General features: G+C 28.5%; 2 protein-coding genes and 1 pseudogene across 3 annotated transcripts; 2 read left to right on the forward strand and 1 right to left on the reverse strand.

Moving 5' to 3' along the window:
• The first annotated feature begins 2,310 nt into the window (after nt 1–2,310).
• LOC149893288 (uncharacterized) lies at nt 2,311–4,571 on the forward strand. The gene has a single exon (XM_090067139.1). The coding sequence runs from the start codon at nt 2,397–2,399 to the stop codon at nt 4,242–4,244; it is 1,848 nt and encodes a 615-aa protein (XP_089923265.1). The 5' UTR covers nt 2,311–2,396; the 3' UTR covers nt 4,245–4,571.
• Nucleotides 4,572–5,079: 508 nt separating this feature from the next.
• Nucleotides 5,080–8,702, forward strand: LOC149893289 (uncharacterized). Of its 2 annotated transcripts, none has more exons than XM_090069599.1 (5): nt 5,080–5,308; nt 5,922–6,214; nt 6,560–6,678; nt 7,100–7,335; nt 8,356–8,702. In XM_090069599.1, the coding sequence occupies exons 3-5, from the start codon at nt 6,627–6,629 to the stop codon at nt 8,392–8,394; spliced, it is 327 nt and encodes a 108-aa protein (XP_089925725.1). In that variant the 5' UTR covers nt 5,080–5,308; nt 5,922–6,214; nt 6,560–6,626; the 3' UTR covers nt 8,395–8,702. The 2 variants fall into 2 exon arrangements, with proteins under 2 accessions (XP_089925725.1, XP_089925732.1); XM_090069606.1 differs by having other exon boundaries at nt 6,563–6,678.
• Nucleotides 8,703–11,900: 3,198 nt separating this feature from the next.
• Nucleotides 11,901–14,605, reverse strand: LOC149893290 (uncharacterized; annotated as a pseudogene).
• Between the last annotated feature and the right edge of the window lie 753 nt (nt 14,606–15,358).

Raw genomic sequence — 15,358 nt, forward strand, 5'->3', positions numbered from 1 at the left:
CACAGATTCTTTTTGGCTTTTAGAATCCTTTTTCTTTTCTAGTGACCTAAAAAAAGTCGTATGCATTTGTTAATATTGAATTAACTTCGGATACCATTGCTTACATCAATAAAAAATCATATAAACTTGACATTAGGTCGTATAACTTCGTTACATCGCACCGTAGCATCCATTATTTCACTAAGTTACCATTGGCAGCTGTTTCCAGTTCATCTTCTACCTCTTCAACTTTGTCCTCCTTGGCAGCTTCTGCCTCATCTCGTATCTTTTGATTCTTACACATTTCGATGTACTCATCCTTATTGTTAGACTGCAGATGACCACTCAAGGTCGATGTTAACCCAGAATTCATTTTTAGGTACTTCTTGCGGATATTGCACACACCATAGGCCTTATATCCCCTATATTTCTTTAGGAAGTACTGCCGAACAAGCGAGCGATGGCTCTTTAGCATATTTGTTTGATGTTTTACAATAATTAAATCGTGTTAAATAACATACACAAAAATATAAGCTTTTAAATTTCGTTAAGTATAATGTAAACAAATTTATACGATTTTCATAACCGTAAAAATTTGATTTATAACTTTTTGCCTCTCTCAACATCATTTTCAATTAAGTTTCTCAAACTTTTTTAAATGATTTTTAGAGGGGCAAAAAGTTGTAAATCAAATTTTTGCCGCTCTCAGCATCATTTTAAAAAGTTTGAAAAACACAACTTTTAAAGGTTTTCAAAGTCTATTAAAAGATAAAGCAAAAACTTTTTGCGTCTTTCATAACCGTTTAACTAATTTTTTTTCGAAGTTTAACGGATTTTAACTTCGTTTTATTTAAGAAACGTCGCCAGACTGACGGCTTTCAAAGTCGAACAAAAACTATACATATTTGCCCAGACAGCAAGCTTACATTGGCCCAACGCAAGTTTTAACATTCGCAATTTTATCCCGCTGGGCCAACATTTAGCCAATGTTTGTTTTCGGCGTAATATTTCAATACATTTAAAACTGTTTTTAAAGGAAACCTTTTTTCAATGGGCCAACATTTGGCCAATGTAGTTTTAGAGGAGATATTTTTTATTAAAATTTGTTTTAAAACTAATTCCGCAACTTGATTGAGCCAATATTCGGCCAATATTGGTGTATTTTTGTTTTTAATAATTCGTCGCAATTTTAAAAAACGGTAACGTTTAACTAAGTTAAGAAAGGTTCGGAGGTTTTCTTTGCAAAAAAAACTTCAAAATTGTTTCAATTTTTACACATTTATTAACATTAAACAATTATATACTAATTAACTTATTACACATTTGAATGTTTGTTGGCTTGAACCAAAGTGATACTCATTATTTTTGTTTCTTGCATGGTTAAAGTTAGTTTTTTTTATATAAATTATTACTGTGTCATAATTTACTGCAGATATTTGAAATATCACCTGTTAATAAGTCTTAAAACAAAAAACTTTAATGTTCATTATTTATTTAACTATTGAATTATTTTTATGATCTATTAAATACTTTTAAATATAAGTTTATTTATTTGTTGATGGTTATTAATCATTTTTATTTGTTAAGATTTTTGTACTGTTTGTTGAAATTATTTTGAAGATTCTGTATTGTGTGATTACAAAGTTTAAGTGTTGATTATACTATGTAACCACGCAACCTTGAAAATAAATTCAACACACTTACAAACACACACATAAAACTTTACTTTATAAATACTTTAAATGTTATTAATAACCAATACGTACATAGACATTCCACTTTTTTTAGCACAGATGTTAGTGCTAAAATTCTGTGTCATGTTTTTTGAACTTTGCTTTTTGCTGTAACAGTAACAGTTTGTTTACCATATCAAAAAGTTACTTATATAGTACCTTTTTTTTTTTCTTCCATTACATTATTTATCACTTTATTTTTGAACAGATGATCACAATTGAACATGTGATCTTTCTGAACCTTGCTATATTTGACCTTGTTAACAACTCTAATTTTAAGTAGCTATTTGAAAAAGATTATTTACAATTATATTAAAAGTTAATAATAATATTGGTGTATCAATTGATTTTTGTTAATTTATTATAGTTATAACTTTATTACTTAGCCACAATTTTTTATTAAATGTTTTCTGATTAACATTATGGTGTGTATTTTTTGTTAATTAGATTTTCCATTAAGGCATTTTACTATTTGTATTATTTTCATTTTAGATTTTAAAATGCCTTAAATAAATGTATTAAAATTAACTGATAAATTGTAAATTATAAAATAATTAGTTAATTTTATTTATAGTGGTATTTAATGTCTAATTTAAAATACACAACATTTAAGCAATGCTTTTATTTTTAGTTATATAATAAAAAATTATATATGGTGCTAGGGTTCTTAAAAATAGAAAAAAAATGAAAAAATATAAAAAATATTCTTCGTATTCAACAATTCATCGAAAAATCAAAAAGATAACACAAAGTGATTTACATGATTGTAACAATGTTTATAAATATGAAGAAGCAAATGTGAAAAGCTCTGAAAATATTAATTGTGCCATATCTAGCAATTCATCAAATGTTTTTATAAATAATATGTGTGATCAGAGTTTGGTAGAAAATAATACATTTCCGATTAATAGTAATTTCCTAGTTGATAGTTTTGATAATGAAAACTTAGATTTCTCCACAAAAAATCACAAAGACAAATACGATCATTTTATTAACATTAATAACTATGACTCAGACACTAGTTCTTCAATTGCTGATAATGACGAGATATCTATCAAAGACTCGCTTTCCTACTGGGCAGTGCAATACCAAGTTTCTCAAGTTGCAGTTTCTGCTTTGCTAAGTATTTTGAAACCTTTTTTTCCTTCAATACCAGTTGACTCTCGCACTTTACTCAAAACTCCACTTAAATATAATATTAAGACATTAGTATGTGGTGGGGAATACTGTCATATAGGCATTGAGAATGGTTTGCGGCAAATTTGTAAAAATAGTTTTTTGAATAATAATTTGTTTTGTTTTGAACTGCAATTTAATATAGATGGGTTGCCATTATTCAAAAGTTCATCTAGTACTTTTTGGTCAATACTTGGGATGATTACAAATGTCTCTGTAAAAGAACCCTTTGTAATTGGCCTTTATTATGGGAAAGAAAAGCCTGGTAATGTATCAGAGTTTTTGAAAGATTTTGTTGAAGAAATGATAAAATTGCAAAAAGATGGAATTGAAATTAATTGCAATACATATGCTGTTAAAGTTCATTCTTTTGTTTGTGATGCTCCTGCTCGAGCATATGTTAAAGGTATAAAGTATCACTCTGGTTATTATGCCTGTGAAAAGTGTGTTCAAAGTGGAGAATATACAAACAAAGTAATATTTCCAGAAACCAATGCTGTGTTACGGACTGATCTTTCATTTGATGACATGATTCATAAAGATCATCATACTGAATCCTGTCTGCTAAAACCTTTAAAAGTTGGATGTGTCACTCAATTTGGTTTAGACTACATGCACCTTGTTTGTTTAGGTGTAATGCGACGGTTATTACTTTACTGGAAAGGACCTATAGGTCCCTATAATGTCAGACTTCCACCAAGAACTGTTTTGAAGCTTTCAAAAAAATTGATTTCTTTGTCTTCGTTTGTGCCAAAGGAATTTTCAAGACGCCCACGTTCTGTTGATGAATTGCTGCGTTGGAAAGCAACTGAATTTAGATTGTTTCTTCTGTATATTGGGCCTGTGGTTTTACAAGATATTTTACCTCAAAATTTACTAAACCATTTTCTGCTTTTAACAGTAGCTATAACAATACTAATAAATCCTCAACAAGCATATGAACACGCTAGTTATGCTAAGGATTTACTAGTATCATTTGTAATAGAAGGAGAAAACCTATATGGACGAGAGTTTTTAGTGTATAATGTTCATTCAATAATTCATTTAGCAGATGATGTGAAAAGACTTGGACCTCTAGATAACTTTAGCAGTTTTCCTTATGAGAATATGCTAGGAAAAATCAAAAAGTTACTTAGAAAACCACAGTTTCCATTGCAACAAATTGCTCGTAGACTAAGAGAAAAATCATATTGTGTAACTAATAATTTACCATGTGAAGAGGTTAAACTAAAAACTGAGCACAACAGTGGACCATCATTGACAACTTATATTGGTGCAAAAGAATACAAAATGGTTTGCTTGAAGAAATGGACCATAACCATAAGCAAAGGAAACAACTGCATTTTTTTTAAATGATGGAAATATAGTGTTAGTGAAGAATATATTAAAAAAAAGTAATGATATTATTTTAGTATGCTCTAGTTTCACCAATATAGCTGATGCATTTATTTATCCATTGTCATCATCAAAATTAGGGATTTGTAAAGTAAGAAATGAAACAGCTGACTTAATTGCAGTAAAAATTGAAAATATTGATAGCAAGTGTTTGCAATTGCCTACACAAGAAAGTGGAACAGAATTTTATATATTTCCAATGCTACACTGAAAAACAGCTTCAAAAAAAATTTTTATCCTTCTTTATTTTGGTTTTTATAACTATTTTTAAACATTATTATAAATAGTTGTTATTACATTATTATAAACATCATTATAAATAGTAAAAATTCGTTGTGATTTTACCTTATTGAAGTTTATGGAGCTTAAATTTAAATAATTTTGATTATTTCGTTATAAATTTTTATATTTATAGTAATCTTATAATATAATAATTAAGATAGTTTGCATGTTTGCTAAAATAATAACATATGTAATAATGCACATTTCACAGTTTTTAAATATAACTTCTTAGTTCTTCTTAGTTAACTTAGTTATCTTGTTTTGTGTAAAGATTTTTTTAATATTATTCCTAATTAATATATTTAACTTCATTATATTTTCAGTGTATTATATTTTTAAATTGTTATTTTTAGTATGTTACATTTTTGATGTATTAAATTTTAAATGTATTATATTGCAGATGATTACATGGTACTGTAATAGTATAATAATATTCAATTTATTTGCATTTAAAGAAAAATGCAAATTGATTTATAATTGTCGAATTAATAGAATATAATTATATTTTTTTGTGATGAATCTTTTCTTTCTAAAGATTTGATTTTCAACAAACATGTTTGCTATAGTACATTTTTTGGATGAAAATACAGTGGCAGTTGTGCCAACTAATTGGCTCTATAAAAATGACAGCTGCTTCTGGCCTAAACTACGTGAAAGAAAACTTGAAAAAGCAGTGGAGGAACGTGAGAAACCAGAAAAGACTTGGGATATAGTTCCTAATATAAAATTACTTCATAGATATGGTAAGCTTTATTAAAATTAAAATATTAGAATGATAGGACAATAAAAAAATTGACAATATTTACAGTACAATAACAACAAAATTTCTCATTATTGCAAAAATGCTGTATAAAATATATTCCTGGCTAACGCCCTGATATAAATATATGAAATACATACATTTTAGTTTATTTCAGTGGTCAATAGTTTTATATATTTACAACTATCTGTAAAAATATTTCAAGTTTTGAACAATAAAAAAACAAAGTTTGCTATTTTCTGTTACAAATTATCAACGAAGATGTATTGCATCAGGCACCTCTGTACTGACAGTCTTTAGTACTTGTGCACTTGTGAATATATTAAAAGAAATGCTTTAATGTTTTTCTTTTAGCAATATATATATATATATATATATATATATATATATATATATATAATATACTTGTTTTGACTACCACTAGTCAAATAAAGTCACTAATTTTAAATAAATAAATTTGTTTATGAAACTATTGAGTTGACAAAAAAACTATATAAATTTCATTACCTATGAACATCTTATTATAACATTATTTTTTGGATGAAATTTAAATTTATCTTTAGTTACAATTTAATTATTAATGAATTAACTTTTAGATTCTTACAACAATGCGAGATTAAACTTAGTTTGAGCAGAGGGTGAAACTTCTGCTCTGGAGTCAGAAAAAGAAAACAGTGAAATTGACCACCCTAAAAAAAGATTAAAAAGACAAAAAAAAGTGCATACCTTGGTGAAGATTATTCTTCAGATGATTTTAGGATTGATTTTCCTACAATACCTACTGATAATAAAAAAATTAATAATAAATCTTGGGATTTACCTATACCTCCAAACTAATTGCAGAAGTTTAATGTTAGCTCCGAGTCAAAATCACAGCATTTTTTAAATAGTAAGTTTAAATTAATTTTTTCATTTTATTTGAATTTGTAGGCAAACTTATTTTGGTTGCAAGAAAGATCATCACTTTTTTTTAAAACAAATTTAGAAAATTTATGTATTTTCAAAACTGTTCAAAATTGTAATTGTTCACAATTCCTAATAGTTCATTGCTAAATTTCTATATTATTTATTAAATATGTTTTTATTTAAATTGATATAATATAGTATTTTTATAGATGCTACTTTTATCTATTTTATTAACTATTAAATTAACATTATTAAAATAAAAATAAATTACAAACATTGGGGGGAAGGTTACATAGTAACATCATTTTACTATGTCATTTTTGTTTAGCAGTGCAGCCTGTATCTCGTTCAGCAAATGAAAATGAGAATTGTTTTCCATCAGTTGCAGAAATTGAATGCACACCATCAATTCAATAATTGATAAGAAAATTGTGAATCCATCAGCAAGTATATATATATTTATTTAATTAAATGTTGTCCTTCAGTCTTGAATTTTTTGCCTTTTTGCGAAAGGTTTTAATTATTTTCATAAATTCTAAATGAAGACCTCTGTAGAAAAAACAGGGGTGTCACATTTTTTTAACTTTTGAGTTGTTACCGTTTTTCAAACTAGTATATTTTAATTCATAAATTTGTAATTTATCAAGTGATAATAAAAACAAGGAGAAAAAGAATTCCAATCTTTTTCAAAGTGGCTTTTCAACACTAATTTAATAATGCTCTAAGTAGCATTTAAAACTTCAAAAATAGATTTTCTCAAAATAAGAAAAACCTGACATTGACCGGTTTTTCCATTGATGTCTTCAAATGTTATCTATGGTCTTTTGTATAGTTTTTTAAGAATATTTATTAATTTAATTATTTCCAGATGTCATTGCATCACCTAAAGATATCCAGGCGTTGTTTGCTCGATTGGCAAGTATTGAAGTACATCTTGGTGAGTTGCAAAACACAACAAATTTGATTTTAAGTATGATTCAGAAGGTCAACACAGATATGCCAATTAGTGATTTGCCTGGTGGAGTGTCATTGCCACTAGACACAGTAGAAAATTTAATAACTTTAGAAGAAAAGTTAAAAGACAAGAAAATGTTTAAACATATGGTAATTATATTACCTTGATGCATTTTGTATAATACCTTTTATTCATTTTTATACAAACATGAGTTTCTAAAAAAAGAGGGTTATACTTTTACACATAAATGTATAAAATTTATAGATTATTTAAAAATTATGTTTATACATATATGTACTTTAAACATAACTTTTTAAAAGTGTTTTAAATTTTTAATGATTGTTAGTTAACGGATTATTATTGATTAAATCCAACCAAAAGTAGTGTTATTAACTGTTACAATTTTCGTTTTTACTCTTTCCTTTTCGTGATTCAGGCATTAAAACCCTACTTTTAGGATTTGTTTTCAGATGGTAAAATTTTAAGATGCTTTTTAACCGCCTTGGTGGGTAAGAGATAGATTGATAAATACACTTTAAATTGTTGAACTCAAGATAATTTGATTCTCTATCTTTTTTGCCATAAAATCCAAAGCCAGCGCCCCATTTTTTTCAAAAATGGAATAGCGTGATCTTCCAATATTTTTAACTTAGGAGGCACAAAAGCCTAAGGCCCATTAGTCCAATAAAAATGCATCAGTTCAGCAATATTTTTTCTAAAGAAAAAATTATAGCAGCATGAATCATGTTATACTTTTAATCCCAGAACTATCTACCTAGTCATTGTTGTAGTTTCAGTATACTCTTCAACCTCAATAACTATAAACACAATAAATTTCCGAAGCGCTTTAAAAAGCTCATTATAAACAGAAAGAAAAAGAAAGAAATTAAATAAAAATTATTAAGTTCATTTAATATTTCTATTGTCATTATATTTTTTGAGTAGAATATGCTATAGCATGCAGAAAATTTATGAAAGTATAGTTTATGTTTTGTAATGATTTCAAATACTTTCTTGTGCAGACTTTTCCCAGAGTATCCTTCATTATAAACAAGCTTTTGAATAGAAATACATAACTTTAGCATAGAGTTTTTTTTACATAACTTTTTACATAAATTACATAACTTTAGCATAGAGTTTTTTTATTATTGTTGTTAATAATGTTTTAGATTTGGAATAAAATCATTTATAAAAGAAATGGAACCTGAAGCATTTTATGCACATGATTTCCAATAAGCTTTTTCCATGGTATGCTTGTCACTGAACTTTCAGTTTTTGCAATATAGCTTCAATCTGTTGTGTGCATGGTCCTCACCTTTCTTCAGTGTAGATTTAAGCTCCAGAGCATTAAATTGTTTTGTCTAAAGAAGTATTATAATCGCTTTTAAATTAAGATTAGTTAAGTGGTAGTTTCCATGAGGAAACATTGGTTGCAAAAACGTATGTTTATATGTTTTATTGTAAAAAAATGTCAGTCATAAGAAAGTGTTTTTGTAATGATAACTCACATGTGTCTTGAATGTTTCAAAGAGATTTTATTTTGTTTTCTTGTTTTCTGAGTTTTTCAACTTTGAACAAGGATATCTTTTTAACTACATGGAGATTAACAGTTTTAGTTTTTATAGCCCAGTACCACTTTATAGCAGAACAATAATTCTATAAAAAACAAAATTTAACATTATGTTATCAATTCCACAATTTGAAAAATGCTTACCATTTCCTTTTTCCTTTTCTTTTGAAAATCAAGTTGAGGGAAGTAAATTGACTTAATATTTCCCACATTATCAGGATTATTTAATTGTCCATTTCTATATCAACATTCACCAACTGCATTCGTTCATTAAGATTAAAAATAGAACCTTGAAGGTCTGACAGTCGTTTTTGCTTTTATATAAATTCATGATATTTTTCAGAACAGATGCTGCTATTATTCTTTAACACTCCTTTTGACACCATTAAAATATCCAATTTCATGGGCTTCTTCTACAAACATATTGAAATATTTAAGATAAATCGAAATAACAATGCGCAGAGTTGGTAAAGAAACCTAGATATGTGTATGAGTTATAATTTTAAAAAAATAAATTAACTTTTAGTGACATTGTATATTAACTCACCTGAATCTCCTACCATAAAGTGCACAAAGAAACTCATATCCCTAGATATATAAAAACTTCATATATGTATTTTTTGAAATCAGTAAGGCTACTACATATATACATATATACATAATTATTGCTAAACTAATTTTTTTTCTGAAGATTTTACTTTTTGCTTAGGTTATTTTAGACATTTCTAGTGGATCAAGATGTGTGAGAGTATGTGTTGATAGATCTTTTACATAACCCTAAGGTGCTAGATTTATCTCAAACTTTCCGTTCTCTTCTTTTTAAAACGTGAAAGGAGTATTTTCAACCAGATTTTCATTTCCAGAACAGGTTTCAGCAACTATTTAGACAATACGAATTTATAAACAACGCAAGATGCTTGAGTTGTGGCACTTGTACATAGTTTAGAACCAGCCAAAAGCAGTGCAATATTGTCATCACTTGTAAGCCATCAACGTAAAGTAAAAAAATTGAATGCTTAGTAAAACTTGCTTTGTTATGCTGTATATAGACTGAATTTAAGTATTAAAAAAAAATCTGGAAATTCTACGATCAGATTTTATTTTATTTTGACTTTAAAATTCTCAGTTTTTCCTCTATCGACAGCTACTTTTTCAGTTCTTAACATTCGCTCGCAATTAAATTTCAAGGTTTTTTTTAAGACATTTATATACTTTGCTTATTATAGAAACTATCCCAATTTACATTTTTTTAAAGAAAAGTTCTATTTGTAAAATTATTTGCAAAAACGTTATGATTGCCACTATTGAAAAACCATAAACTTTTTTCATGTTTACATCCCTTTCGATTTCTATTTCTCGAGCACGCGCATAATAACATAACGCTGTTTCGCTTTATGTAAACGACTGCGTTATCATTGGGATATGATAGCGGAAACAAAATGTCATCGGATTAACGAGAGCTGCGGTTTACACCAAGAATTAAACTAATTTTAATACGGAATAATATTTTTTTACCAATTTTGTTTAGAAATTTATCCGATGACATTTTTTTTCCCGCTATCCTCTCGGAATAATAACAATATGGAACTGAAACGATACGCAGATCCTTAACTTCCGTATCATTTAATTGTCCCTGCCCCCCCCCCCCCCCCTTTCCTCTCTATATTAATGACTTAATATAAAAGGGAATTTCGAGCTAATTAAAAATCGTAAAAAAGATAAAATCATTGCATAGTTGAAAGAGTTGTAGCACGTTCAGCCTTATATTTATACCACTTAGCTACCATGTCTAATTGCAAAGAAATTAAACTGGAATAATATATATTGCTCTACAAAGCTATCATGACGCCTTGTGATAATAGTAATTATGTACTTATTCCTCTTCTTCATTGTGACCTTAACGGCTATTTATAAAACTGTAATTTTGTTTGTTACTATTACGTATTTGGCTCAATATGTGAACAAAATAAATTTTATTCTGTTATTTTTACTAAATAAATTTTATTCTGTTACTCTGAAGTTTTCTTATTAAATAATAAAATAAATGAAAATCTATTTTAAAATCTATGATAACAAAATTTTTACATTTTGTTATTAGATAAAATGTCTTCGTTAAAAGGTTTTGAACAACTGAATTTGGTTTCAACGCTTTTCGTCTAATGACTTGCAACTCGAAGATCGTTCAGGGTCTGTTCGTCGAATGAAGTTGATTCTGAAGCGTTGAGCAAACTGGTGAGAGAGGATCGAAGACTCAGTAGTGGTGTATAGCCTCCACACTATTATCTTCTTACACATTAGTGCTGTACAGCCTTGATTGTTTGGGAAAGGGTCTAAAGTTAGGGATTAGGGTTCCCCCACCGGAGATCTGCACATTCTTGCTATCCAAAAAGCAACACTTTGACTGGTTAGATCACTTATTCACTGCGATGAGAAGTGAGTGCTTTACATAAACCACTTACGAAGGTGGATTGATGCTGAAAGAGATCCCAAAAGCAGATCCTTACCTAAAGAAGGTCATGTGTTAGTGTGGTGGGATGTACATGAATGTACAAAGCCATTATTTCTAAATTTTTCGAAGCGCAGCCAGCCAGCTGCAATATGGATAGAATCCATTTTTTTCTCACTTTCTTTCCAATCCAGTAAATACTAAATGTTTTAAAAGCTTACACGAACATTTGAAATCAAGGTAAAAGGAAGCGGGGGAGGGGAGAGGTTTGTGAAGTTACAAAAGGAACATGTTTCTTTTCTCTTTAATATTTTACAAAAAAATCTTATAACCAACAACATTCTTCAAAAACGTTTTAGCGATTTTAGTAAAATTTTAATAAGTTTTATTACGTTTTAATTTAAAGCAGTTTTCAGATATGATACACGATAATTTATAAGATTTAAAGTCAAATGAAATAAAGGTTACATTAGTACATGAAAAATATGCAAATTTACCTTCTAATTTTTGAGCGGAGGAACTAGCCACTTGAGTTGTCAAATTCATTTAAGATATGTTGCCTTTTTAACGGTTTTTTTTAGATGCAAAGGCTTTTAAACATAACCATCATATTTTATACAATCAAATCATAAGAAGTTTAAGAAACGTAATTATTAAAATTAAATACTTCTGATATAAATATTTTTCATTAACGAAAATCAAAACTTGCCATGTAAATGATCACAAGGGTCATTCTCAATTTCATTTCTTTCTCCATTAGCATCTACTATTTAAAGTTAAATATAAACATAGATGCAGTTTTTTTATTAAAGATAAAATTTCAAGCTTTTAAAATGAATATAAATTCATACCTATTTAAAAAAAACTGGATTTCTTGCGTTTAAGATCCATTTTTCCGCTACGTGCTGCAATGTAAACAAATGTTATAGCAACCAATTTAGAAAAATTTTCATTAAATTTTATTTAAAAAAATGGAAAGCGAAAGTACTATAGAAAAACATAAGTTCTGCTTCTTACCCTAATCAATCTCTACGAACCTCCATGAGAAATAAATACTTTTTATCGAACGGCGTTTTACAAAAGGTATTAAAACAACTTGCATGAAAAGCTTTGTCATAAAAACCTTGGATAAGTTTAAATTTCACGGCATTTTATTGTCTGTTTAAGTAAATTTGTGAAAAGAATTTAGCTCTAATTCCAATCAACTATTTGAAGACTTATTTTTATTGAAGTATTTTGAAGAGTGACAACCACATTTAGTCATTTTCAATTTTGCTGATAAAATGCAGTTGATCATTCTGTTGATGTACTAGTAAACACTTTTTTTCTAGTTTTAAATATCTTTTAACTTTTCAATTTTTAACTTCAGAACCTCAACATGTGGTAAAGAAAGTAATATATACCTGTATCAATAGCCAATAAGTGTTTTCCTGTAGACAGTATTTGTTGGTTAGCGGCTAGTGCTTGATAGATATTTTTATTTTTATTCTTACTGTGGCCAAAATGTTTAAACTCTAAGCTTTTCTCTACATCAATGAGATTTATTGCAGCCATAACGGTGATTAATCGATGCCTATTTGTTGTACCAGTTAATCTGGACTTGTTTATTGCTGGCAATTTATCACAAAGATTGGTTAAACTATGCCAGTCCGAAAAACGTTTTTCTGAACTGTGACTACTTGGAAAATTATAAGTATTAGATTCAAGAATTCCTACTTCCCTTCTAATAACTGGATCACCCAAAATTTCCTCAGCTTCGACAGTATCTTTGGGGATAAGAACAGGCACAAGATGATTTGAACATTTGCAACTTTGGTAAGTAACTTTCAAGTTTGTTTCTGTTAGTTCTTTAGAACGTTGAACATCTAGCCATGCACCATTTGCAGCTTCATTCCAATCACGTAATAAGAGATGAGCAAGCTCACCGCCACGTCTGCCATTAAATAGCACAAGCCTTGTACATGCAACATCACGCATCTCAACGTAGGCATGAAGATCCCTTAAAACAATTTAAGCATATTATGTTATATCATTTTCGCATTTTTTCATGACAGATTATATGATCAGGAATCATTCTTATATCTGATTCGCTTACATGGTTTTTTTAAGTTTACATTTCTTCATTCATTTAAATCATAAGTGGCATCCCCAAATATTTCTTCTTTGCGAAGTTCTAAAAGAATTACAAACTCAGAAATTGATTTAGCTGAGTCATGATTGTCTTAAGCTAAAAACACTCCCTGTAAAATCTCGAGTATTGTAGACTGATTCTTCGGAGAGACTAGGTATTTAAACTAGTACAAAATACAAGAGTGGTCTAAGCTGCTGCACCAACAGAATATATAATAAAAAGAGAAGTCTGTGGAGAGCGCGCACCAAAAAATTAACCATTAACAATAATAACAACAATTAGGATACAAATGCTACATTTAACAACACCCACTTACAATAATTAAATAATAAATGTCGTTTTCCACATGCTCCTTTACAATAATTAAATTATTACCGTCACTTTTAATACTCTCGATACATTTTTTTGCACTGCCAAAAATTAAGTAACATAATGCGGCTTTTAACCCTTACTTTTGCTTTACGGAGTAGGTATCTATATTTACCTCAATTGCAAGTTTTAAAGAAAATAAATTATGGCGAAGAAACATGTCGGCAGCATTGCAATAAACTTGCCTAACTTGATTGTTTTTGAAAAAGCAATAAATATGGCCTCAAATAAAGTTGCCTCATGTCTTTTCTAACAGAATTTTGAACTTCAATTTTCTTACTAAGTTTTCTTCTTTCCTTTTCGTAAAGTAGCGACCCAATCATCAAAATTGTTTGATCACTTTTTACAATTATGCCGATTGGATCATCTCTAATCACTTGTAAGATTTCAGTTTTAAAACTTTCATTGAGTCCTTCTTGTGATTTATCAGTTACTGAAGTCGAAGAATCTTTTCCACATGCCTTCATATGACGGGAGTAGTATGATTTTGAAAAAAACCATGACACAAAGTGCACATTACGAGATTTTCACACTTTCGCTGACTCCGCTCCCTTTTAAAACGAGGAATTTGTAAATTAATTTGTTCCAAATTAAATTTATGAATTCCTTTTCTTTTAAAACAATGAAACAGTCGGTTACGTTTTATTTTTGGTTTTTGTAAAGCGATTTTCACTTCTTTGTTAGTTTTGTGTTTTTTTGTTATATGTCTTGAAAGTCTACGAAATGATTTACTTCATATAAAACATCCTCTTTTAAGTATTTTAATGGGGCCCTAAAAAATAACATGAAATTTGGTGTGCAATTGTGTTTATTGGTAAGACTAAAATCAGCTCTCTAAGATTGCAAAACGTGATTTCTTATTTTCTTACATGTTTTATTTACTTCTTCTTCGTTAACCATTTTGTTTTTATTATGTGATACATGCGAGAGATATAAGTTTTCGGGAAATTTTGTTAAAAGCAAGGAGATCTAGGAGTCGTTTCTTGAAAACAATACACACACACACACACACACACACACATACACACACACACACACACACACACACACACACACACACACACACACACACACACACACACACACACATATATATATATGTATATATATACTTATAGAATTCACTTTAAAAAAATTTCACTATACAATTTTTTTTTTAACCTTTATTCCAATATGTCATTAACGATACTATTTGAATGACTTTACCTAGGATTTGTTGAACTATTAATAAAGATCTTAAATAAAACGATTATCTGCCGGTTTAAAATGAAAGAATTTATATTAAACTTAAACTTTGCCTCTAAGGGAGAAATCTGTTCATTTTTTAGCTTCAGCTTCTTCTGAAAGACCATTAACAACACTACTAACTTTAGTTAACCTAGAACTCGTTGAACTAATGATTGCGTTCTAAAATAACAGAAAACATTGTTTTGAATAAACTTCGGAATTTCTTGAATTATGCAAAAAGTTATATTTCTTAATTAAATTTAAAACCATTTTTCCATCCACCCCCTCAGATGTTCATTAAATTTTAATCAGTGATATCTATCAATGAAATATGAAAAAAATCGAAATTTGAGCTCCCAACTCCAAATGGTTCAAAAGTTACGATGCTCTGATATTTAGCCTAAAATACCATGTTTTTTGTCCACTTCT

The sequence above is a fragment of the Hydra viridissima genome, unplaced genomic scaffold, assembly GCF_058129835.1.
Source record: "Hydra viridissima isolate aposymbiotic clone 2 unplaced genomic scaffold, HvirCarnegie_v1 scaffold_1, whole genome shotgun sequence".
Classification (NCBI taxonomy): domain Eukaryota; kingdom Metazoa; phylum Cnidaria; class Hydrozoa; order Anthoathecata; family Hydridae; genus Hydra; species Hydra viridissima.

Excerpts from the sequence above, each read along its gene's own strand:
- LOC149893289 (XM_090069599.1), top strand. The coding sequence starts at position 6,627 with ATGCACACCATCAATTCAATAATTGATAAGAAAATTGTGAATCCATCA. Across the intron at positions 6,679-7,099 it reads AATTGTGAATCCATCAGCAA|ATGTCATTGCATCACCTAAA; the intron begins GTATATATATAT and ends AATTATTTCCAG. Across the intron at positions 7,336-8,355 it reads AGAAAATGTTTAAACATATG|ATTTGGAATAAAATCATTTA; the intron begins GTAATTATATTA and ends ATAATGTTTTAG.
- LOC149893288 (XM_090067139.1), top strand. The coding sequence starts at position 2,397 with ATGAAAAAATATAAAAAATATTCTTCGTATTCAACAATTCATCGAAAA.